At 42.8% G+C, this 26408-nt stretch overlaps 2 protein-coding genes across 5 annotated transcripts in view; both read left to right on the forward strand.

The window, feature by feature from the left end:
- Positions 1-181: 181 nt before the first annotated feature.
- Positions 182-7619, forward strand: gabra6a (gamma-aminobutyric acid type A receptor subunit alpha6a). The gene is made up of 10 exons (XM_061079118.1): positions 182-240; positions 319-425; positions 587-654; positions 1073-1293; positions 1385-1467; positions 1922-2065; positions 3042-3194; positions 3298-3548; positions 5395-5639; positions 7598-7619. The coding sequence occupies exons 1-10, from the start codon at positions 182-184 to the stop codon at positions 7617-7619; spliced, it is 1353 nt and encodes a 450-aa protein (XP_060935101.1).
- A 1233-nt stretch (positions 7620-8852) lies between these two features.
- gabrb2a (gamma-aminobutyric acid type A receptor subunit beta2a) overlaps positions 8853-26408 on the forward strand; it is a 29892-nt gene continuing 12336 nt past the window's right edge. For all 4 annotated transcript variants that reach the window (XM_061079419.1, XM_061079417.1, XM_061079418.1 and 1 more), the window contains exons 1-4: positions 8853-8926; positions 9057-9157; positions 9595-9662; positions 22519-22739. In XM_061079419.1, coding sequence (XP_060935402.1) covers positions 8853-8926; positions 9057-9157; positions 9595-9662; positions 22519-22739 — 464 coding nt within the window. The remainder of the gene's footprint in view (positions 8927-9056; positions 9158-9594; positions 9663-22518; positions 22740-26408) is intronic.

A 26408-nucleotide genomic window follows, 5' to 3' on the forward strand; every position in this document is an offset into this window, starting at 1 on the left:
TAAAAATGGAGCGGATTTACTAATCTGTTAATTAGATTACTATTCCTGCCTTAGTGCCTCGTGTGTCCTCATGCATACATACCAGCCCCTCGACACTCCTGCGCACCACCTGAACTGCTCTCACATTGTACTTTTATTAAGTATGAGTTGATCAGACAGTTGAATGTGAAGTTGGTGTTGAATGCGACCCAGGATGGCTGCTCTGACATTGCTTTTGGTTACTTTTCTCTGCTGGATGAGGTAAGTCCTCCTCTTTATTATAACATGGGTCACGGGACCCTCAGTCTGTGAGTTTAACTTTATTTATTTTATTTTCAGCCTCGGTAGTGTTATTGCAAATGAGAAGGTTTACTCAGAAAACATCACTCGCATTTTGGATCGACTTTTGGATGGCTATGACAACAGACTGCGGCCTGGATCTGGAGGTAATTTCAATATCAAATCCTAAAGCTTTTTATTCCTGAGGCCTTGCCTCGGCACAATACAGCACAACCTTTTAAATATTTAATACAAGTACACTGTGCCATGTTATTTTTGTACCTCTTTGCTGTAGCGTGCACTGTACAGCTGTTATTTATTATTGCAGGTGGTTTAACAGAGGTGAAGACAGACATCTTTGTCACCAGCTTCGGGCCTGTTTCAGATGTTAGGATGGTAAGATACTGCTCCTGTGAGGAGAAGTATATGTGCTGACTGTGGGAGACGACAGCGCTTCAGTGACCACTGAAGGCCTGCTTCATGGGCAATCTGCCATGAAACCATCTAATGAGCTTTAATCTGTTTGACCAGCTCTATAACTCTATTATTGATGGCCTCTAAATCAATATGACAACATGTCAGACAGAAGAAATGGCTGAATGAATTGATTAATGATCATCTGCGATGAGTGGCATCCATCATTACCTCATCATTTCTCCCAACCTTCCACTGCAAGACGAAATGTATCCTCAGGATTACAGTTGCTGATGAATTGTGTTGACTGCATCTTAGAATTGAGAATTTTACTGCGGCACTGTTATAGATATGATATGATATGATAGGTTGTCACTAATATCAGATGTCCGTGCATCAGGAGTACACCATGGACATGTTCTTCCGCCAGATGTGGGTTGATGAGCGTTTGAAGTTCGAGGGCCCCACTGAGATCCTGCGACTGAACAATCGCATGGTGGACAAGATCTGGACTCCTGATACTTTTTTCAGAAACTCCAAAAAGTCCATTTCCCATAACATGACCACACCGAACAAGCTCTTCCGCATCATGCAGAATGGGACAGTCCTCTACACAATGAGGTGATGTATGATACTACAGTTGGTGTTTTTGGTGTCTTTCTCACTGAAATGTATAACTCAGACTGATTTCCGTGTGTCATCTTTGTGTCAGACTGACAATCAGCGCAGAGTGTCCGATGAGTCTGGTCAACTTCCCCATGGACGGCCACGCCTGTCCTCTAAGATTTGGGAGCTGTAAGTATGGAACAATGACGGATGTGTTCACAAACAGAGGCATCTAGAATGGGACTCTTCAAGGCAAATTCAATTGAGCTGCACTAAATTGCACAGTTTTCTAAATATGTCAGATTTTTATCATAAAGATCAAGGAAATTGGTGAGAATGTCAAAAAACAGCTCTATCTTGCAATGTTTAAGAATGGGAAAATAAAAATCCTGCATCCACCTTTTTGTTCAAATCCATACCAACATGTATTGGCTTCTCTCTTGGTGCATGTCTCATACTTCCACCTAGTCTCATGGAATTCCATTCAGTAGTTTTTTCATAATCTTGCTCACAAACTAACAAACAGACAGAATTTAAAACATAATAATCAAGGTAACAATAATGTCCTGTAATGTGCAGATTCATAAAAGGGACAAAGTGTTTGAAGTGTTTTTTCAAATCTCTTTGATGCCTACATTTGCAGATGCCTACACGAGGAGTGAGATCATTTTCACCTGGAAGAAGGGGCCAGTACTATCTGTCGATTGTCCCAAAGAGTCCATGAGTCTCCTGCAGTACGACCTTGTGGGACAGACTTTGTCCAGTGAGATATTCAAATCAAATACAGGTAATACTTTTACATTTCTCTTTTGCTTTGCTTTTCTCAAAAGGACGCTGTTGCAGTTGCTCCAGCACTTTGAGTGCAATTAAAAGATTCTCCTGAGTTGAATCTGCCAGTAGAAAGAGGTCAAATGAGTGTTTCCAAACTCTGCACTCGTGCCCGTTACTCTCCCACGGCAGAGCTGATATATAAAAGCAAAGACTTCCTTGAGCAGCCGTCTAAGATGCTTAAGTGGTCAAGGCCTAATGCGTGTGGTGTGCCTTAAAAAAGAACTACAGGGTTTAAAGCCCATGAATGCACTGGCAGAGTGCAGAGAGGATTGAGTAGTGTGTATGCATGTGTGTGTGTGTGTGTGTGTGTGTGTGTGTGTGTGTGTGTGTGTGTGTGTGTGTGTGTGTGTGTGTGTGTGTGTGTGTGCATTTTCTCCTTTCACCAAAAGAGGAAGAAGTGATCCCCTGCTGTGAACCCAGCATATTCCTGGACCAGAGAGGAACAGAAGGAGTCAGGCTCCAAAACATAGAGATGATACCCATTTCGAAAACCCAGAGAGCGAGAGGGACAGCCTCTGTGTGTGTGTCTGTGTGTGCGCGTTTATTGCTCTGTGGATGTCTGCATGCATGTGTTATACGGAGCAGGGCAGTGTTACGCACAGTGACACTGCATGCTCTCCCTCTGCCCCCTCCTCACTCGCTTCTCCTTCCTCCTCCCGACTTCATCCCATTTTCCAAATGTCTGCGGTGCTCCCTCCTTCTCCTTCCCCACCTCGCTTTTTTGGTCCCGGTCTCTCTCGTCCTCCTTCTTCTCTTCCCTCACATGCAGTCTCGCAGTCAGCTGCATTGTTGTTCCAGTAACAGCAGCGTTAGTATCCCTACGTCCCTCTCAGCAGCTCTTCAGTTTCAAGGGCAGGCAAGGGCATCCGCTCTGTGCTCCCCTGCTCTGTCCCTCGGGGTGGCTCTCTTCACACGTGCTGTTTATCTTGCAGGTCACTACTCTGTGCAGGTGATCCATTTCCACCTCCAGAGGAAGCTCGGTTTCTACCTCATTCAGACCTACATCCCCCTCATAATGGTTGTTGTGTTGTCACAAGTCTCTTTTTGGATTAACAAGGAGTCCGTCCCGGCACGTACAGTGGCTGGTACGTCCCTCGGTCCTCAATCCCACAATTAACGTCCACGAATAATATTAAAATACATCTGTGGCATTTGTCAGAGTACATAAATATGTTTGTCTTCCTCCAGGCATCACCACAGTGCTGACCATGACCACCTTGAGCATCAGCGCCCGTCAGTCACTTCCCAAAGTGGCTTATGCCACCGCCATGGATTGGTTCATTGCTGTGTGCTTTGCCTTCGTGGCATCAGCTCTGGTGGAGTTTGCGGCAGTAAACTACTTTGCCACGCTGCAGGCCAATCGTCTGATTAAACGAAAAACCAGACAAGACAAGCTGGAGGTGTTGGCGACCGGCAGCGACGATGACGACACAGTTTCTGTGAGTATCTAACTTCATCTTATCAATAGATCCAGAAATGCTTTGTCCAATCTCAACAACCAGACTTATTGCCAAAGGGCCGTAGGAAGTGCAGGGTCGAATGTGAAGTGTTTTAGATTTAGATTAGTCCCCATTTATTTTTAAACTGTACCTGATGTCACTGATGAGGTGAAAACTGTTGCATCATCAGTGACAGCCCAGAAAGTTGGGGGTTCTTGTCAAAAGAAACCATTGCCCCATTGGACTAGATTAATGGAGATAAAAACATCTTGTACAGGCAAAAACATCAGTGTCAATAACGTAGGATAATAACCAGCTGAAAATTCACAGTCGTTAATAAAACACAAATCAGTTTATCACTTTGGATGCCAGATGTCTCTTCACCTCATACCAATTCTAAGTTTGCGTGATTACTGCTCGTCCAGTTCGGATATTACTCATAAAACAACATACATATTTTGTAAAAGAAAGTCTGTGGAAATTATAAGAGACCATTGTAAGAAAGAGTAATAACTGTATTTCTGGGAGGACTATGATGTTTTAAAAAAGACATCAAAAGCAAATGAGCATAAGGAATCATTTGAAATTTGGAAAAATGTAGGGCTTTTTCATTTTCTTTCAGACAGTTATACAAGATGTCCAGCAGCTAGTTAGCGTATAGCACAGCTGGGCTAGTTGTCTCCCCTCTTTCCCCTTTCTCTTTATGCTAAGCTAAGATAATCTGGTTTACCGACATGAGAGTGTTAATCGATCTTACATTTTTGAACACTTTAATATATTAGAAGAAATCTTAGAAATGAATCTCTTATTTGTCAGCATTAAAAGGACGTTTCAGAGGTCAGCAGAGCACATACCTCCGCCACATCACAAAAGTCCCCTGTAGGTAACTGATAATTATCAGCCGAAGAACTGTCAAATAAAGTTCCTCGATCCACCCCCTGATCTGAATTAGCACCAAAATTCAGTGGGTTCTTCCTTGGGTCATGCCCTTCGTCTTATCTTGCTAAAAACACAACAAAAAAAACAGAATAATGGTGTTGTAATAGTTTTTTAACTGTTTTCCTTAACTTTGAGTCAAAGCAATGCGCTCAGCTTCTGCTATCACGTTAACAAGGTGTGTGATTTCCATTTAAGACGCCATGATTTTATATACACAGATTCGCTAATGCATTTACATAGCTAATTTACATAGCTAATGGTGAATGGAGATCCAGAGTCTCCTCCGTGTCGCAGAGAGTTTGATGCAGTGATGCTGATAATGAACACTAAGCCGGCAGCTTCCGACTCAGACGCAGAGCGAAAGAAATCAACGCTACAGATATGGAAGTCGGGATTTTTTTTCTATGCATTTCCAAGTAGTCGCCCTGTCTTTCCTGTTCTTGCCATTCAGGGCACACCACCCATTAAATAGTAATATGTGCTGTTGTAGTGCTCTCATCTTCTGCTATACGCTTTATGCTAATACAGTAAGCCACCACAGCATCCTCCTGGGATCTGTCTCACATGTAGGGCTCATGGTTAGATGCTTTAAAAATAGCCTCAGTGTGCGAGAGGAGAGCAACTCCAGCACTCCTCCCTGCATAATCTCCCAACCATCCTATGGGCATCCAGCAAACTACCTGTCGCGCTCTATAGGGACGTTGGCATGCCACACATTTTACTTCTAACATTGTATGCATGACTCCATGTTAAAATGAACATGTAGTGTGTGTCCTTGCAGAGCTGAAACATTTCTTCCTCACATGTTTCTCTCTCTCTCCCTCTCTTTGCACCACAAAACCCTCTCTAACCCCATCTTACCCGATCCTGCTTCCCCTCCAAATCAACCCCGCCCCCCTCCCAGCAGTCGGACAGCAGCCCTCGGGAAGGCCTGAAGAAGAGAAACCACTCAGTGTGCCGCAGTGAGCCAGGAGAAGCTCCGCCAATGCCCATCTTTCTCCAGCAGGGCTCAGCTTTTCCTCAGATCCCACAGTTGGCCGGCACCAGCCCCATCGACAAGCACGCCCGTATCCTCTTCCCCCTGACCTTCGCCCTCTTCAACCTCGTCTACTGGGTCATGTACCTGGGCCAAGACAACATGGAGAGTGCCAGGTACACAAACTTCATTCAGTTATCTGTCCTGGCACTGGTTTATTGTATTAATTTGTCATTTAAAAAAACATTGCAAGGAATTGAGTCAGGAATCAGGAATCAGGAATATTGTCTGTGTCTTCCATTGTGTTAAAGCACACAGTTGCAGATCATTATGATAGGTTTGGGAACTGTAGTTTATTTCGAGTGGTTCCCACAGGCACCATCCCGCAACCATAGATACTAAATCACCGTGTGTTTTAATCCACGCGGAAAATAGACCCCAACAAATGTATTATTTACTCCAGAGTGATGTTGGTATAGTGTCTGGCTGCAGTGTCCTGTCGATTTTGGAAAGACTTCGACTCAACTATTATTTGACCTAAATATTGACCCTTGAATATAAGTTGGAACAAATGAGTTCCACAGGCAGATCAAGATGGTATATAAAGTATTGAGGGATGGATTTACACAGAGAAAAATTCAGAATAAAACTCACTTTAGTAGATTTTTTTGATTGAATTTAAAATAATAACAACAGTTAAAGCTGTGGACACGTGTCATAGATATAAATGACCCCCCCCCCCTCCTCATGGCAGATATCCCCTCTAGAGTAAAAAAAAAAGAAAAGAAAAGGCGAGTCATAAAAAGACAATACACAATTCTTCACACTTTATCTTTTGAAATTACTCTTCCACTGTAGGCAATGGAGTTTGCTACCTTTGTTTTTGTGACCTTGAATATTGTCGATTATGATCACCGGTAATGCCTCTTCTCAGATGGTTTCACTTAAATAAAATAAAATTTAGATGTAGATATCATTCAAGAAAAAAATGGAACCAGAGAAAAATAAGAACCGCTAAATTTGTTCTATTTCAAATATACACAAAATATTTTATTCTTGTAGATCGTTACATTTATTTCAGAATCTTTGGGCATCCCAAACACTTACGTTTGGAGCCATTGACAAAACATACATACTATGTGCTAATATTATTTATATATTTTTCCGGAATTTCTGTACAAATCTAAAAACTCTGACATGGGACGAAGGATGTTTATACACATTTACTTACTTAGTATGTCAAAGAGCAACAAACCTGTCTTCTCACTCCTCTTTAATTAGGATAGCTTCAGTGGAACAGTATACCCACAGTTTTTTGTGAAAGACTTTTATCCAGGCAGTAAAAACATCAATAATTTCTGATGCTGAAACAGCCCCGGGAGTTGTAGGCGGAAAAAAAAAAAGAGGAGAATGATGTTAGGTGGCGTTGTTGCTGCACTGACGCCAGCGCCGTGGCTTTTATCATCATCATAGATTTACAATACAAACGGGGCTGAGGGTTCAGTTAATTTTAGCAGCAGAAATATGCATCAGGTTCTCTACCTATGTTTCCAAACAAGGTTTACCTGAAGGATGGTAAAAGCCAGTTGTTTCAATGACAACACTGTGTGGACATGAGCAAAGTAAACCAGAGCTTATACTTTGTACATTAACCATATGAAAAAAAGTGACTATTCACTTTGCAGCTTATGAGTGAGCCACTTAGAACACAAAGCTCCATGTCTAAGAAAGAAAGAGAGATGCTGTGCAAAAAGAAAGAGAGAGAGAGAGAGAGAGGGAGGGAGAGATGTGTTACATAACACTGGGGAGTGCAAATCTGCTCATCATGCTTCTCATGTTCCTGTCAGAGGATTTTTATGGTTGTTTTGTTTATAAAGGTTCTGCAGAATAATGAGAGTGACAAGATGGAGGGCACGGGAACAGCTGCATCATATCTATTCCTTTCCATATTTCCACCACGTCTCTCTCTATCTTTGGTACTTTTGAAGAAGGCACTGAGAGGACAGGGAGCGCGGCACAGCAGCTTGGGCTGTGCAGTATACTGCAGATACAGAGCGTGGACTCTAAATGTGGAAACAGAGGCGTCTGCATGCTCCCCTCACATTTTCTGCTGTGATGTGTTTTACTCTTGCAGCGACATGGATCTTAAAAACTGAGAAGTACTGGAAAAGGGCACGTGCAGCCGGAGAGACCTTCAGCATCCAGCCAGCCTCACCTCACCCTCATCACCCCCCCCCCTTCTCTTTCTCTCTCCCCCTTTCTGTGTGTGTGTGAACAATCTCTCAGCATTCACACTGCTCTCGTCTGACAGAGGAAATGAATCAGAAACTCATTTATTCTCCTGCCGCACATCTATTCATTTCACAGGCTGTGACCACTGCCCACTTGTGTTCTGCTCAGTCGCTGAAGAGCTGCCCTTCACGGGCCTCAATCACTTTAAACATGTACTGTACACACGACTACTTCTCAGCGCCCTGGACCGAGACAGACATCACACACATACAAGTATGCATGACACACACAAACACAAACATTCAAAGACACACACACACACACACACACACACCAAGAAAGACATCAAATAGAAGTGGATGATATAATCTATGATGGCTGTAACTGGTGGTGATGCAACAGTGAACCAATGCTTCCAGAAGCCTGCCCTCTACAGAAGTGCAGCTCCCACTACAACAAGATCAAAAGCAATGTAGAGGTGGCTTGCATCCCGCCTTTCGGCTTCAAATAACGTGCACTCAAACCTGAGGAAAATGAGTGGTGGGATTGTGTTTTTCCATCCCACCTTTGTGCAGGGGCGCTCTGATGCTGCCTTTTTTGCATTTTCACATCTGCTGCATGCACACACATTACAGGGGAAGAGTGGGATATAAAACCTCTGACTGAGTGCTGCTGACATTAACGCTCTATTTTTGTATGGATGACACATGACTGTTTGGCTCAGATGTTTGCATATGAAGTGTTGGATGGAGGGTTGTTCTCTTTTTAGCCACTTGACATGTCTGATAGCGTGAACACAAAGGGAATAAAGTTGTTTTAAACTTGACACATGTGCGTCCAGATGTTTGACCTTGTCAGGGTACACACAAACCCCTCTGCCACGTGACCATAAAACAAGCTCCGAATTTCACACTCGTCGCTGCTCTCCTCACTCCTCGCTTTTCAGAACGTCTGTTTCTTCATTACGCACATCCACTTGTCCCTTTAATATTTTCCTCTGCAATGGAAACTGCTCATCCACCATCATCAGTCCCCACACTTTGATGTTGGGCTGGCTGCACGCATGCGCCCCTCATTGGCTCCTCTGCGCTGTCTGGAGGAAGTTGGATGTGCGCTCTCCTCACTCGCATCCCGAAACCGCCTCAAAAACTGTTGCGATGGGGAGGATCAGGAAAAACCACTTTGGGATTTTGACTTTTTCCTTGCTAGTGACTTTCGTCTGGGCTCAAAGGTAAGCGTCTGCATGTCCATTTTTTCCTCACCCTGCATGTCACGTATAGTGCCTGCACGGCGCCTGATGTTGATGGAGCTATTTTGCATCACACCACCTTTTTTCTCCCCCCCCTTCCTTCCCCATGCAGCGCGAAGGATCTCAAAGATCCGAGCAATATGCCGCTGGTCAAAGAAACAGTGGACAGACTGATGAAAGGATACGACATTCGGTTGAGGCCAGATTTCGGAGGTAAAAAAACGAAAGGAAAAAAGAGGGAATGCCATGTTTCACGCCCTCCTTGACGCGCAATACATGTGTAATGAATCGCAAAATCTGCTTTAATTTACATAATCATCCATTCACAAGCCAAATAGGCCTCTCCAATTAGGCTGTGAGCGAAGCTGCTGTGCGCTTTTCATTAAGATGAGGAGGAGGCTCTTTAACGCGATCGATCAATGTTTGATTATCTCACAGAATATGACATTTACATCAGCATCTGCAGGTTTAAAACATGGCTAGGATCGGTCTTGCTCGGGGCTGATGGTGCTCCAGTCTCCTGTAGGTGGAGGCGAGCCGAGCGGAGAGGAACCTGCTTGTGTTGCGCGTCACGAATTTGTTAAATTTTTACATGATGGGAGAATGATCCACATCTGTTGTATTAACGCCTCCTTCTCCCCAATTCACAGGTGCACCGGTGGCCGTGGGGATGAATATTGACATAGCCAGCATAGACATGGTCTCTGAAGTCAACATGGTAGGTGTATCGCCATCATTATTATTACCATCATTATTATTATTATCCCGCTTCATGGTGCCAAATTGCGCACGGCACAAGTGGGGGCTATGTGTGCTTCTTATCACGGGTCAATGTGTGTGCGAGAGGGATCCGGGATAACCTGTGCCAGGCAGGGTGGAGGAGGCACCTCTGTGAATATATAACATGATAATAATTGAAGGTTTCCGTTCCCCGTTCCCCCCCCTCCAAAAAAAAAAAAAAAAAACGCATCATCGCCATCCTCCTCCTCTCCAGTCTCCGCATTTGCAGCTCTGGTGTGTTTGCAGCATTTGAATTCAAAACACACACTCACTGGCGCACTCGGACGTGTGTGTGTGTGTGTGTCTTTGAGTGCATGTATGTGTGTGTGTGTGTGTGTGTGACTGCTTCAAGCCTCGGTGGTGTAATTCTGTTGACACGCACCCCTCTCTGTCTCCCCCTCTCCTCTCTCTATCGCTCCATGCAGTTACTTACAAATACAAAAAAAATATCCTCTTCTCCAAACTGGCATCACTCGGAGTCTTTTCGACCAATCACATCATCATCCTCATCCTCATCCTCATCATCTTCTACGTAAATGATCAACCCCCTCTCATACTTGTCAGATGACGTAAGCAATTTGTTAATAATACATGTCTGGTCACACAGCATTGCAACAGCAACCAGAAATATACAAAAACAGCAATTGGCTCTTGACGTGTGGTGCACAGGGATGAAGGACTTGGAGAGGATGGGGGGGTGGGGGGGTGGGGGGATTCAGCAGCCCATGCAAGAGCACCACCTATTGATCCGTGTGACAGTCAGACACACAGCTGACGCTATGGCTTCCCCAGTGGTGCATGCATTCACTCACACACTGCATTGAAACACACGCCATTCCTTGTGTTTTCTGTTGCGATTGGGATTTTGGAGAAGAGAAGCCTTGCAGAGGATTCAGTGTGAGAGCGGATCATTTACAGAGCAGCCTCTCCAAGGAGCAGCATAATAGAGATGTTATATAAGCGCTTGAAAAACAAGTTTGCCACTCGGAATGGCTGGAGATGTGTTTTCTATTATTAATTGAGACTTGAAAAAAAGTTGAAGTCTGATTAATTTTGCATGTCAGATTTTGCTTTTTTTGAAATGTCCGCTGGGCAGTTATCAGCAGGCAGGAGCAGCAGCTTGTTTTGGAGAAGCACTGAATGGTCAGAGCTTCTCCTTTGATGGAAATTATTTATTTCCGTGGACGACGGAGACAGAGCGGAAGTGCCTTGGGGGTCCGGGGAGATTTAAAATAGAAACCCCCTCACTTGCTTTTGCTTTTGCACCACCCCTCCCTTGTTCCATGTTTTTCTCTCTTTCTGTCCGTCCGTCCGTCCGTCTGTCTCTCTCTTCCTTCCCTCCTCCATCCTTCCCTCCCACCACATTGACTGGATCCCTGGCTGTGACTCTGGGCTCAGCAGCCATGTAATCCACCTCTGCCTTGCTCCAAAGGGTTATCTCACTTAAGCATCTATGCAAGCATTCATCTGGAAAAAAAACACTGCTTCATGCAACCGTGTGAGTGTGTGTGTGTGTGTGTGCGTTTATGTGCGTGTGTGTGTGTGTGTGTAACAAAACACAAACAGTGAATGGCAGCTGACGTCATGCAATTCCCTGTGGCTATAAAAGAGCATTCATCTTGCTCATTTCTCAGAGAAAAGCTCCCCTTGCCAGATCTGCACAGAATTCCCTCTGACACGACGCACACATTTAGACCAAAAGTTCAAAAATTCTGAAAAGAAACATCTCAACACCTCAGTGGACCTGTTTTCCACACATTGTTGTTAACTTGTGAAAAATCCTCCCTGCTACTTACATAACTGGTCAACATCCTCTCCTCCTCCTCCTTTCTTCCTCTTGACCAGCTATGGTTGGTACAATGGACAAGGGGGTGGGGTTGGGGGGACGGGGGGGGGGGCGTCAGCAGTGGATGAGATTGATCTCGGTGGAATCAATAATATCACCGTGCACGACGAACACGGGGATGAAGTTGGTGACCTGTGCTCGGAGCAGGGCTGCTTTGATCGTGCTCAACAGGGGCGGCCACTCTCAAGATTAAAGAGCTGGGAACAACGGGGAGAGAGGAGGCGAGGATGGAGCTGGTGGAGAGCAGGGTGGTGAGAGAGGTGAAGGTGTGATCAGTTTCACTGTCTCCTCTGATGATGACTAAATCCTGGTGGAAGCGGAGGAAGAGTCACTGCAGACCCCTGTGTTACCACAAGGCCCAGAAGCAACCTTTGAATCCGGTACATACATTTTTTGCGGCTGCACATTTTCATCCAGATAAATTGTCTTTCCTCAAAACTCAGCCTGACAAATGTGTTAAAACATTTGGATATCCATGACACATAATGCCACTCAGCATAACATTGCCAAGGCCCAGCAGTCCCACCAGTATTTTTTTTAATCCAGATCCATGAATTCTTAGCTGGGAAACAGGTGAAAATGTTGAAAAACCTACTGTCTCACAATTTTAAAGAAGGTGATAACAATTCCTGGACCATTTCTTACTAAAAGCAACAGGTTTTGGGGAATCCGTCGACTATTTATTGCATAATTGTCCTTGTAGACAAACCAACAAACAAACTGACAGGGCTGAAGACATTACCTCCTTGGAAGAGATCATTTATCTGTGTGTTAGAATTAGCATGAACTTGTATTGGGTGCCTGACATGTTGCTTTCCAGAGGTCTGAGGCCCTACAGCAAATCTACACAGTCTTTATGGCTGCACCTAGATTATCTCCTCAGTTACTCTATTAATCCTTTGGTCTGTGCCAAAGTAAACATAAATACTCAGGAGAAGTTTCTAGTGTCCATGATGAAATCTTCTATTGTCCCGTCTCTCCCTAGTCACAATAAAAACCCTAAGATACCAAATCTAAAATCACAGAAGACGAAGAAAATCAGAAAATGTTCGTGCTGTAACTGATGATATTGCTGCCACAAATATATTGAACGTGTAATCAGAATCAAAAAGCACAGTGAAGAGACAAAGTGCTGAGTCAGTTCCAGTGTGTGTGGTGTTGTAGCTGAAACGTTCTCTGGGGAAAACTAAAGCAGAGCGACGAGAGAAGTTTGACTAAAAACCTTTATTTAAATGCGTATATTGATTAAAACATTGACCAGCCATGAGCTCACGGGGTTTGAATCAGAATGAAAATGGAAATAAAGCTACCTTTCAAGCAAAATTAATCTGCACGGCTTCTCAAGAAAACGAAAACCTCGCGTCTGTGACACCAACCGATTCCGCTCCAGTTACACATTATTCCAAACGATCACTGACTTTGAATGAATATTGATGAATCTGCTGTTAGAAGCGAAAGGATATATGTGTGTGTTTGTGATCAGTGTGTGTGTGTGTGTGTGTGTGTGTGTGTGTGTGTGTGTGTGTGTGTGTGTGTGTGTGTGTGTGCAGGCCTGCCATCGCGGCAGTGAGCAGGTTAGACAGCTGCTCGCTCCTCTAATTAAAGATAAAAATGCCTCTGGTGGAGAATGAACTCTGCATATTGGTCGACGCTGATTGGAGCGATTGTGGCGTCTTCTTTCTTCCTCGCTCACATGAAGCATGATGGAGTTTGAGCACGTAACAGGATTTGTAGATTGTAGAACATGCACACGTATGAGGTCAGTTCACACGCTCACCTGCCACTTCGGGATCTTTTTTTTGGTCTTTGTGCGTTCTCGAGAGATACACAACAACGGCCTGTTGGGGCCCCAAAGGTCAGCCATGTTGTTGGGCAATAAAAAAAATGTGCAGGTCAGTCCGCGCCTTGGCACCAGCCTGGCCTGCATGACATTACAAATGTGCTATTTTGAGAGGGAAGTGTCCTCCGAGTCTGAGGTGTGACCACACATCCTCGCTGAGGGTGGGCTGTGCTGACTCACTGGGGTCAGTGCAAAATATGGCACAGATATTATATCAAGGTCGAGACACACCCCCACCTCTTGGATTCATCCCTGTCTATCTGTCTATCAGTCCGTCCATCGAGCGCTGACATCTCGCTCCATCACTCCATCTTCCACACTTAGCAGCTGGAACCTCATTTGCATAATGCTCTTTGTTTTTTCCGCTAGAGTCACAGATCCAAAGGCCTGGTTACGGTGCATTGAAAAATTGTTCAGCTGCTCGCAGCCACCGCAGCTGATTAAATGCAAGTGGAGTCCGTTGTCTGAGTAATGCATGGCTGCTGCATAATGACACCTTCAGCATGCCACCCATATGTTGAGTATAGCTGCAGCAGCACACGCTCTGAGGCTGGAATACTGAGGGAGGTGAATTAGTATTTTTAGCTCGTCTTTTCCTCATCCTGCTCGTTAATTACATGTAAAATACCTGAGGTTGGTGGTGGTTAAGAGGCACTGCATGTACTGTAATACTGCGCTCTGAATGTTAATTAGCTGGCTGTGAATTAAAAGATTCAAACAAACCAGCTGTGGTGGCTTCTGGGATGGAGGAATTAGTGGGCCGTGAGCGTTCCCTTTATTACGATCATTATCCTGACAAGCGCTGGGTTCTTTACATGAGTAAGGGGAGTTGGCCGTCAGATAACGGCAGCCGATGACCAGAGGCAACGCGGCGCCGGCCCCGGCGTTGCACTGCACCCGTGTGACGGGAGATGCGGCTCCTTGTGTCTGTGAATTAGCAACCATTTTGATCTTGTTTGTCCAAACTGATCCTGTTCCATTTTATTTTCAGCTTGTGGAAAATAAGCTTGTGTTATTTTTACTCAGTGTTGCCATGACAACGCAGCCTCTTTTCTCTTTTTTTTTTGGCGGATCTAGGGAAGTCAAGGAAAAGCAAATAGGGCCTCTTTTTTTCCCCAGGGAGATTTTCATGGTTTTTTAACATTTCATCTCCAGGTGAAGGTTGTCGTTGAACATCCCACAATTATTTCTTCTGTCTTCACCTTTTTGATGATATTTTGACGTTATGAGGAAATCCCGAAGATGATGAATGTAAATCACAACTACAACTATATGTTCATATATACTGATAAGCCATACCATTAAAACCAGGGTACAGGGTCGATCAGTATATATTCACACATTTTATTAAAAATATTCTTTTGGCATCTGCTGATAGAACAGCATAAACAGGGGAGAGAGAATCTGAATCACTGGGGAAGACACACAGCAAAGACTCAGTATGGAACCGAACTGTGGCTGTTCCACATTTTTTATCATTTAAATATAAGGAAACATTTCCTTTAGTGCTGCTTCGATTCTGCCCGCCCTGCTGAGCTTTCCCAAAAGCTTAAGACAAAAATACAGGTTGTCCTGAACAATGTCATTGGTTATGCTGAGTGGACACAGAGCAACAGATTAATATGGTCAGCAGCATAATTACAGCACAAGAACAGCTCATAATCCTGCAGCTTTCTTGCATGCACGCTGTGTTCTTTGCATAATGTTTAGTCAACGGAGACTGAGTTAATCTGAAGATGAAACGCCATCAGTGTCAGAATATGATTTTTAATAGTACAACTACGTGAAAATCTTGTGGATGCAAACATGTTATCAATGCACACGGTCAGATGTCTTAAATGTTTGCATATCTTAAACATTCTGCAGCCCTGTATCATTTTATTATATAATTCATTCAATGATTCATTACATTAGTAAATCTAATGATGGTGTTGTGGAATTCATATCCGCTAATGCAGCTAATCAAAACTAATCAATCAGATTAATAGTAATGAATCCGTATTAATTTGCAGAGCTCCGAGATGCAAGACGAAGTTGGGCCTAGTTCAAAGTGTTTGTGATGTTCGGTCATTGTGGCTGGTAGGATGACAAAAAAAAAATCTGTGCATGTTTAAAAAAAAGGAGAGAGATCAAGATTCCAATAAAATCCTTTAATGTGATGATGGCTCCTTTAATGATTCTGTCCGGCTCTTTCCCGACTGAAGCTAAGTAGCAGAAAAATGACCCATTGGAAAGAGTCAAATTGTCACTTCCCTCAGGACGTGTACGGCCAGCGACTCACTCAGAATGCACTAACTCCCCCTTGACCCCTAACATTTAATTTGAAGCCCGTACTTAACCAGACTCAGTGAGAGCCCAACAAATGAATAGATTCAGCCTGACCAGTGGATGTTCCGCGGCGCCTCCTCCAGCCTGTGGACGGGAAACCAGGGGAGAGGCTGCGATGGCTCCAGACAAGCTTGTTATAGCCGAAATGTCGAATTGTCTCCTCGCAGCACAGACGACGTTGCTATTATCAGCAGATTCTTCCTGCTTCACCCGCACAACTCGGCAGCGGGACACAGTGGTTTAAAGTGTTGGCAATATGGCTAACGTCTGCCTGGTCCACTCAGGCTGCAGAGAGCCGGGGACAGTACACATAGCAACTGTTACACCAACAGTCCGTGGTTATAACATATTATCTTTGACCCATTTGCTCTCCTGAATTTGACTTTATTTACAAATTCTGCTAGAGCTTCAAAAGTATGAACAAATCTAGAAATCAAGAAATGTATAGAAGGGGTAAAACTGTCCTTTGCAGCATCTCAAAAATGTGACAAAATACAGAAATGACAATAATGTAAAGCAATTTAATGTCACCAAAGACAAAATATTTCATGCTTAAATTGATTTATTAACGTAAATATCATGATCTGACGTTTTTTTTACTTTGTTTGCATTAAATTAAATACATTTTGTTTGTCATAAAGTCATTCACAAACAAAGAAACAAATAAGTACATGCTATCCTGACTGAAATGATGTTAATAGATAATAAAACCTTTACAAACTAGAATAGAGCACAAACCTCCGCCAAGGCCCAACCGTCCCTGTATAAAACCACATTTAAATTCACTGGATCCAGATTTGTATTTACATCTGCACCAAATTACACACACTCATAGATATCAGTCTTAACATGTTGAAAAACAACCACACACATCTCAAAATGTTAGGGAATGTACATAATAAAAATCATGGATCTGCACCTAAAACTATATATTTTTTTCTGATCAAGACTGCATCCCTCCACAAAGTTTTGTATAATTCTGTTCAGTAGTTTTTGGTATAAAACAGACAAACAGTCAAAAGCAGATGAAAACATAACCTCCATACCAGAGACAATAAACAGTTGTGGAAATCCCCCCAAAATTATTTTGGATTTAAGATGTGTAGGATGCATAATCCTATCAATCAGAACATGTCAATTTAAATTGTATGAAAATGGATGAGATATCAAGGTGATAAAACCACACAAAGACTTTTTGTTTTTGCTTTTAAAGTGGGGTCTCAAAGACCCCAAACACAACATTGATACTAAAAAGTGCACAACATGCCTTTTTAAAACCAGGAAAATGAAAATTGGCGGATCGTCGTGGGCGGTTTCATTATGGAAGAGAAGCGGTTTGCTCAGATCTGAACCTGCAAACAGCAGCATTGTGCTCTCTCGACTATTGGCAGCTCCCTCCCTGGTAGCTTGTGACGGCTGATGTAGTTGCAATGGAGGTCTTGTAGCAACCACAGCCTGTCAGATTTCTCAGGGAAACACAAATGTACTCCCTGTCTCTCTGTCAGTTTCTTAATGGGGGTTTGTTAGCCCAGAAACAGATCTGCAGTGAGACTCTATCACTGTGCGACCTGAATTGATCTTTTATACGTTGGCCGTTTCTTGTTTGTATCTACATTTGTATGTTCATTGCTGTCATGCATTTTTATTTCTCCCTTTTCCTTTTTTAAAAAAAATGTTGGTGCTCTCCACAAGATGTCTCCCTCCCTGATGCTCACTGGGTCGTGTGTGTGACGTTAATGGAGTTTGTGAGGGGTGCCGACAAGGAGAGTGAAGGTCGCTTATAGAGGCCGACGCTCCGGCATGGGACGAGCCTGTCTCTCGGTTATGTGCAGCTTTGTTCACCTGCTGCATCTTTGGCATGAGGAGGAGGAGGAGAAAAAGCTCTCAGTGCATCGCACGTTATATGTTTTGTTTATTGCTTAGAAATTCATTTTACTCCAGGGGTGAAATTAGACTTTGAGAAAGACATCTTTTGGTTTTTAAAGCCACTTGGACACGGGGGTTTCACTCTTATATTTAGTCAAAGATGTCAAAATGTATGTGTTGCAGAGTTTGTCTTAATTTTGTAACGTGCAGATCATATTTTGGTCTGATTCTCTTCATTTACACTTGAGCACGATATCAGGATGAACATGCAGATTTAGGATTTTGCTTTGCTTGCATGGAAATTACATTCTTCTGCCTGATGTTGCTGCAGAACATATTTTTACTACAACAGCTTTCCCCGTCACTAAAAAAAATGTACTCCCTAGCAGGGCAGTAGTCCACGCTGCAGATCTGCTTTTCTTTGAACAGTAACTTTGACTATGGTGAGCGTGATGGGAGGAGGCAGCCGTATTTTGTGTGCATCCCTCTTTAAGCCCAATTGATGTCCGAGCGGAGGTAAACAGAACCATCTGCGAGGGCATAATTATGCTGCCACTTTCCAGAGCAGCCAGGAGGCAGCATGCAGGCCCAGGTGTTCTCTGTGCATCTCTATACCCTTAATGCCCCCAAACGCACACGCATGCACTCACATACACGGTTGTTTTACACAGCACACATTTTACATGTCACTGTAGGAAAAGCTCAGGAATAATTAATAAAATGGATGATGGCTGAATTCCATTTAGCTGCTTCAGTATCATGGTCCTGGTATCGTGCACGCTGCACTGTCACACTGTTGTGGGACACTTCAATACCATAGTACTATGACGAATCAAAATGTATGTGAGTCTCCATCATTTTCTATTTCTGAGACTGAATAATACGCTGCGTTTAAAGATGCAAACATTGTTTGCTGCAGTTGTGGGAAACTGCAACAATGACATTGGCAACTATTGTCCAAAATCTCTCCCTTTCCCTGCCCTCTATAGTGGAAATGATTGAGAGTTCCCACAAAAATATGGAGAAATGTGTGAAGGAATGAAGGAGTGATTTCTATCTTAAGGCAGTTCATCGTAATATGTTGTTGATAATTAGTCATTTATATGAGTCATTTCTCAAGCAAAAAGAAAATCTAATTTCAGCTTTTTCTGTGTTTCTTTGAATTTCTAATAAAATATCATTTAAACAAACAATTTCAAGTGTCCTGAGATCTTCATAATTCAGTAATTTGTTAAAAGAATTTGTTATTTCATAATATTATCGACATCTGGCAAAGAAACTGACGATTTAAATCATTGTTGTTTAATGTACATTGTCCCTTTTTTGATAAAGAATAAAAAGTACTGATAATCATGTAAAAATAATGTGATAAATGTTTAGCCTAATGGATGCTGCTAAAAATCCTGATGATGTTTTCTTACACCTGACATCTATTGCACTTCTGTCCGTCCTGAGAGAGGGATCCCTCACATGTGGCTCTCTCTGAGGTTTCTACATATTTTTACCTGTGAAAAGGGTTTTTAGTAGTTTTTCCTTACTCTTGTTGAGGGTTAAGGACAGAGGATGTCACACAATGTTAAAGCCCCATGAGACGAATTGTTATTTGTGAATGTGGGCTATACAAATAAAACTTGATTGATTGATTGATTGATTGATGTAATAAACAGTTTAAGAGCTATGAGCGCAATCATGAAGAATCCAACACGTGCATGTGTGACACACCAAACACTCTCTCTTGTTACCAAAATGTCAAAGGACGTTTCCCTGCAGCAGCATCAAATCCAGTGGTGAGCAAAAGGAAAAATACAGAAGGGCCGTCGCTGAAAGTGCGTTTACAGCAAACTGATGAATAAACTCTTTAAAACGATCATGTTGTTCAGATTGTTCCCACAGACAGAGTTGGCCCTTGTGGGGCTAAAGCAGAATTTGTTTTGGGGGCCCCCATCGCCTTGGTGCTACTATTATTATTGACCGTTGTAAATACTTCATCATTTAAACTATAAATCTGACCCAGCCATCGTCAATTGTATTAGCTGTAGCTGTGTAGCTTATACCAACAACAGCCTTTATGCTTCGGTGGTTTATGCAACCATGGACACACATGACTACTGTTAGACAGATGGCAGAAAATAAATAGTGTGCGTCCTAAATGACCAAATCAGCCTTTTATTACTCTAATGGTACAAATAATTATTATCGCTCTACCCATAGTCATAAAAAACATAAAAGTAGATGAAATAAAACTCACCCTTTTTAATAAAGATCCATTGGCTATGCTTGAAGATAGTGCTTTAGTTGTTACGGCTGTAATGAATCCAGATTGACATAAACACTGTGTTTAGTGAAAGCAGTGAACTGGTGGAGACATTTCAATAGATGTGGCAGAAACCAGATGTGAGGAGTCAGGCTTTGTGTTAAAAACATGACCAACGTGCTTCAATGAATCCACGACTGAATTAGAAAATGTTAATAAAAATGGTGTAACACAGGATATTTTATGTACTTTACCCAGTTACAGATGATCCTTAAATGCGTTGCCTGAAGTTATTGGTACTTTCGTAGCTTCCCTTAAATGCCTCACCTGCAAACTATGGGCAGATGCTGCAAAGTGGCTGCATGCAGTCACACACAGTTACACATAGTAACACACAGTAACACACAGTAATACACAGTAACACACTGTAATACACAGTAACACACAGTAATACACAGTAACACACAGTAACACACAGTAACACACAGTAACATGCAGTAACACACAGTAACGCACAGTAACACACAGTAATACACAGTAATACACAGTAAAAACTCAAAAATAACTGTGGTTGTACAGTGTGTAACTGACTATCGTTACAGTGTGCATGCACCAGTATTAACGTTAGTGTCTTCCTGCTGCCGCTGTCAGAGTGTCTGTCTCGTCACGGGACTGAAGACAGCTGCACAGACAGGTTTCTTTCTTTCTTATTTGGTCCCTCCCGAAAGAAAAGCACTCAGCAAATATTTTGGATAAATTATTATGTTGGATTTTTTTTGAGGGGCAAACAGCCCAACAGAGGGTGGCGCTCTAAACGACCACCTAGAATGCCCCCCTTAGCCTTTGGCCCCTGCCCACAGGGCTCAATCTCACATCAGTTAATCAGAGAGAGAGTGACGGTGTCCCCCCCCCTCAGACGGTTTCTCTGCTCCTTCATCAACATGGCGGAGGACGCTGCTGCAGACGGGGACGTACTGCAGGAGATGCTGCTGCCTCAGTGGGTTTCGTGCACCGAGCCTGCAGGCAGCGGCTAACGATCCCAAAGGTGATAGAGATATCCGATCGACAGGCTGATAATGAGACAGAGAGGGAGCGAGTGCGAGAGGAGGGTTCAGCGGGAACTCTTGTAAAACAGGATGAGGACGCGGTCGTCCTCGCTTGACTCCTCACTCCTGAAAAAAAAAATCAACATGGCAGCAGCTCATGTATTTTTAGATGCCCTTTTTGCACAGTGTTTTCAGCTGTGCACACTGCATGCAACGAATGATAAGACCTGAAGAATGAGAGTGGCAATTGCTTTGCAGTGTCACGCCAATGTGTGGTGATAGAAAAAAAAAGAAAAAGACATGGGCTTGGAAACATAGAAGCACGATGATAAGTACAGAGGACGGCTGTTTTGAGTAAAAGCTCAAGGGCCTTGTTTCATGGACCGTATTTTTTAATTTGTTTTCCCACTCATTGATTACACTGCAATACACTGTAACAGAGCAGATCCAACTGCTGTGCTGTGTTTTACTGTGGCTGTGTGGGTGTAAGTCTTTTTTTCTTTAGGATTGAGAACCAGAGAAAAGAGACAGAACGTTACAGAGAGAGAGAGAGAGGAGGAGGTGGTGGCGTTTGCAGCGACATCACTGAGCATGTAAAAAAAGCAAACTGTTCAGTGTAAATGCAGCTTTTATATTCACGGAGGTTTAATCTGGAAAACTCTCTCCTCATTCTCAGCAGTTGCGGTCGCTCATTGTGTGGAATTAGAAGCAAAAGCAAGTCAGAAAGAGAGAGAGAGAGAGGGAGGAAGCCCCAGCTGCAGAGATCCACTGGCTCTTTGCATTAGAGGCTGCATTGTCTCTATGAAGCAGAAAGTGGCTTCACTCGCTCCAGTGGAAGCAGATATTTTTAGTTGGAGACAATACTCAGCCAGCTGAGAAAGCTCCCCTCTGGTTATGGTCTTAAAATAAAGTGAGTATAGTTGAATATTAACCCCCCAACCCCGGCCATCATGGGCCCTAACGCAGGCCGTGGCCTTTTAGACCACATGTAACCTTTTGGCTGACCTTCTCACTATGCTGAGTCTGTAGTGCGTGCCATTACACAGCCATGGAGTCATGATATTAATGTGGAATTACACGACATCTGAAAGTGTTTGATTAAAGGAGAAATATTCAGCTTCATAATTTGATTTTGGGTTATTACTTGAAACGGTTTACATGCTTAGAAAACACATCACTTTCCTCCGAGTGTCCATGGCTGCAGCTCCTCGTCTCAGCACCTGTCTGGTTTCAGCTTCTGTCACTTGAAGACCTTACTCCTGATGAAGCCCAGTCTGCTGTGATTGGCTAGCTGGGCCACTCTGTCGTGATTGGTCAAGCGCTAACGACATGTGTACGAAATACTAGCCTCTGCTCTTTCTTCAGCTGGACTGGCCGTGCGTTATGCAAACTGCATCGTGATATTATGTGACATCACAAAACCCCGGAAGTATCGTCCAGACAAGACTTTTCAGGAGCAGTGTTTTCTGTTGGGGGAGAGGGGGAAAGCTAAAATCTGAAGAAGAACAATATGTCTCCTTTAAAGCACAATAAACTCCTGCATTGCTGATTCTTAGTTTCTCGTTGCCTGCACTGGGATCTTCACTATATGTTCTCCCCTTCTCCGTCCTACAGGACTACACCTTGACGATGTACTTCCAGCAAGCATGGCGGGACAAGCGTCTGTCCTACTCTGAGATAGCCTACAACCTGACTCTGGATAACAGAGTGGCGGATTCGCTGTGGGTCCCCGACACCTACTTCCTTAACGACAAGAAGTCCTTTGTCCACGGGGTCACGGTCAAGAACAGGATGATCCGTCTCCACCCTGACGGCACGGTGCTTTACGGACTCAGGTACGACTTTTACATCTGCTTATCCTGTGATGTCATAATTAATGAAATGGCATAATAAATGTATGTGATTGCACTTGATGCATCATATTTGACCCAGGCTTTATTTTAAATGGAATTTAGAATAAGAACAATCAGGGCCCTTAGTTTTACTGACACAGTATCCTTTGACCAAAAGATTATTGTGTTTTTCTACAATTTGGTAGCTGCTGCATTTAAGATCTGGGAACAAAACTGACATTGCTAAAATGATCCTAATGGGAAACGTGCAGTCAGGTTGACTTCAAAAATCCAGCTTTGCCAAGAAAAAATTAAGATGAGCAAGAAAATGAAGTTAAGTGTTGGCTTGAAAAAACAGTTAAGAGATGAAATTTCAAGAAAGGACAATTACAGATAAAGGGTGCGTTTAAAAATAAATTAGTTTATATCAGGATTTTACAGCCAAAGGGTTTGGAAGGCAGAAGATTTATGAGATGATTGACAGGTTTTAAAGAAGAATAACAGGACAAGGCAGCGTTTGTTTGTAAAGCACCTTTAAACAACATGAACATTTACATTATAGATAAGAAAGGCATCATGACAAGATAAGGCACAAGGCTATATAATGCAACACTCATACATATAGGATTTAAAAAGAGTAAAAGCAAATCAAAACTTTATAATTTAATTAAAATGTTAAAAAAGGGAATACATTTACAATGCAGCTTAAGTGTAATGCAATATATACATAAATACATATATATATATATATATATATGTATATCACTCTTCTAGCAGCGAGATTTCCCTGATTAATCAAACCTGTGTATTGGATGAAGAGGGATCTAGAGGCAGCCCTAGCACCTGCCGTGTTTCTACAGTAGCCCAGAGCACACAAATCCAAGTCTGGCTCAAGATAGAGTCCGTTTGTGTTTTATTGTTAGTTGTCAATGTAGTTTATCCTACTAACGTGTAAAGGGAGAATTGAGGAGCTCACTCCTTTTGCTAGATGCCACTAAAATCTGCATAATAGTCCTTTAAAATGAAAATGTATTATTATGGATGTATTCTGTGTTCCGTGCTTGTGTAAGTTCTCAGATCCTGGATAGGAGCACTAGTTAATGCTTGGTCTTGGATCTAGGATATGAATGTGTATGCTAAATATTTCCAGAACTTAGCATCTTATGCTCATTATAGACAAATGGAATAAAAAATACCACCAGTCTTGTGTTCTAGCTGTGAAACAGACAAGACTTCTGTCAGTTAATAGTCAGGAATCAGCATGGTTTCTTTTTTGCCTTTCGCGATGTTCCCATTTTCAGAAATGACTTAGTGCATGCAACAAAGCCCGTTTTCTTTAACAGCTGTATATAGGAGGTCTTTACCTTCATATTTAAGTCTTCCACGTCCCCTCATGACCATATGTGTCAATAATTGAATGGCTGTGATCAATAATGGAGCAGGGTGGTACCAACAGCCAAGCTGAGTGTGATTCTGCAGGATGGTTCAGCCCGTCTACAAGACATCTCTTTGTGCTGTTGGACTGTGATGCCTCTGAGGAGACTGTCATCCATAATTGATATCTTATAATCAATAATGTAGCAGTTCAATACAACAAACACTGAATCTGTATTTGCACTGATGTGGCGTATTTGACTGCACAGGCTAGCACAGCCCGTCCATCACTGTACTGCTGCCTCCTCTGATCTGTCGCCTCCTCTTTGAGTGTGTGTGTGTGTCTGTTTCAGTGTGTGTGTGTGTATTGTGTGTGTGCATTTGCACGCTAATGATCTGAGATTAGTGTCCGTATTTAAAAGATGAGATTATTGTTGCTAATTCAAGATGTTGCAGCATTCACTCATTCTCTCTCTAGACTGAAATGTCCGTCTTGCGCAAAGACTGCTTAAAAAATTTAAGTATCTGCACTGCACCAGATTATTCATCACTACATTTTGTTTCAACACTTACAAAATGTCATTTATAATGCTGTGACTCAAGCCCAACACACACACACCCAAAAAGCAATGAGGGCAGTAGTAGGGTTGTTGTAAAATTTGAGGGTGTGCGTGCAGCAGAGAGATGAGGTTGTTACCTCCGATACGTTGTCCTTGTCTGTGCCGGTGCCTGCCGGCTCCTCCATTATTTGGTTCGTGGGTTTGGTCCAGGTTTTATTTGATGCTAGCAAGTCCAGACACTAGCTGCTGTCAGAGTCAGCCCGGCCAGATGCCTGTGCACTGTGAGCACGCTGACACATACGTGTAGAGACGGGCCGGCTGGTTGCAACAGCAGGGCTTTAGTGGAAGTGGAGGAGATGGCTAAGTGAGAGGAGACACAGCGTCTTCAACAGAACAACAAGATGTGTGTGAACACACATGTCCTTTCAGAGACCCATCCTGAGTGCCTGTTTGTTAGTTAGCGGGATTACACAAAAACAACATGATGGATTTCCAAAAACAATGTGGAAGAATGTGATATGGGTCAGGGAGGAACCAATAGAATTTGGGTGCAGATCCAGGAATTGTTATCCACCTTCTTTAACATTCTGAGATATTTCCACATTTTGAGAGAATTATTAATGGAACTTAATGGGAAAATTTAGCACGTTAAGAAGACTGATATTTTTGAATGTGGGAAATTTGGTTGCAGATCCAAATAAAATTCCGGAACGGATGAATTTTAATGTGGTGTCATGAGGTGACTGTTTGGTCTAAGTGAAGGTATGAGCTCTCTGAGTACCATTCTATTGTCTGATTTAGTGACATTCAATTATATATAAATTGTATATTCTGTGTATATATTTATTCTGCTAGTAGCCGAGTGGAAAATCAAGAATTCTATTTTATCTTATTTTTAATCATATGTTTTACATGTTGGATCTGTGAATGGTGATGTTGAGTTTAAAATACAAAATCTTCTGCCAAAAAGTAGTGAAAGCATAAAAAAAAGTCTTCATTTTTCATGGAGACAAACATTAAAGCAGCACCACGCTAACTTTATGTCAGAGTTAGTTTACTGCTCATCATAAAACAGTTTCAGTCATATAATTGTGTTCTGTGTCTGGAGGATCTTGACCTCCAAAAATGACCCTGATGACATCATAGTGACCTAGGGCGGGGTGGCTAAAGTCAGGATATGTTGGACTACACTTTGAATTGCAAACCAAGACACACTGTTCTCCCCAAACCAGACTTATGTCTTGCCTTTTAACGATTTACATTCACTTTGAGTTTGGTGTTTTTTAATGACATGATAAAACAATTTTAGAATTAAGTCTTCTGCATTGTTTCACTGGTTGTCTGCCTTCTTTTGAACCTTAAATACTCGTGCAGATGTGGAACCATAAGGTGCGTTGTTGTCTCGCTAAATTGTTGCATAATAAGTGGTAAAAGTAAACATATAAATGGCCTCAGAGGTGAAAGTGGATTTGTACTGAACTAACTGAAAACAGCTAACACTGTATCCGGGGACCACCAATAGATAAGAGCGTCTTTTAGTTTGCAAGAGACGTGTGTGTGTGTGTTTGTGAGTCTGTGTAGGATCGGTGTCTGTGTGTGGGTGTTTGTAAGTGGGCGAGTGTTATTTTTGGGGTGCACGTGGAGGAGGAAGGGTGAGGGTGTTGTTTACTCTTTATTCCCTGAGTATTCAGTGCATCCCAGTCCTGCCAAAATCCACGGTCTTCAATTATCAGGAGGA

This window comes from Limanda limanda, chromosome 10, assembly GCF_963576545.1.
Source record: "Limanda limanda chromosome 10, fLimLim1.1, whole genome shotgun sequence".
Taxonomy (NCBI): domain Eukaryota; kingdom Metazoa; phylum Chordata; class Actinopteri; order Pleuronectiformes; family Pleuronectidae; genus Limanda; species Limanda limanda.

What these genes read in the sequence shown, in the direction of transcription:
- gabra6a (XM_061079118.1), top strand. Translation starts at nt 182, where the DNA reads ATGCGACCCAGGATGGCTGCTCTGACATTGCTTTTGGTTACTTTTCTC. An exon ending in GATATTCAAATCAAATACAG is followed by an intron (nt 2,066 to 3,041) that starts GTAATACTTTTA and finishes TTTATCTTGCAG; the next exon opens with GTCACTACTCTGTGCAGGTG. An exon ending in ACGATGACGACACAGTTTCT is followed by an intron (nt 3,549 to 5,394) that starts GTGAGTATCTAA and finishes CCCTCCCAGCAG; the next exon opens with TCGGACAGCAGCCCTCGGGA.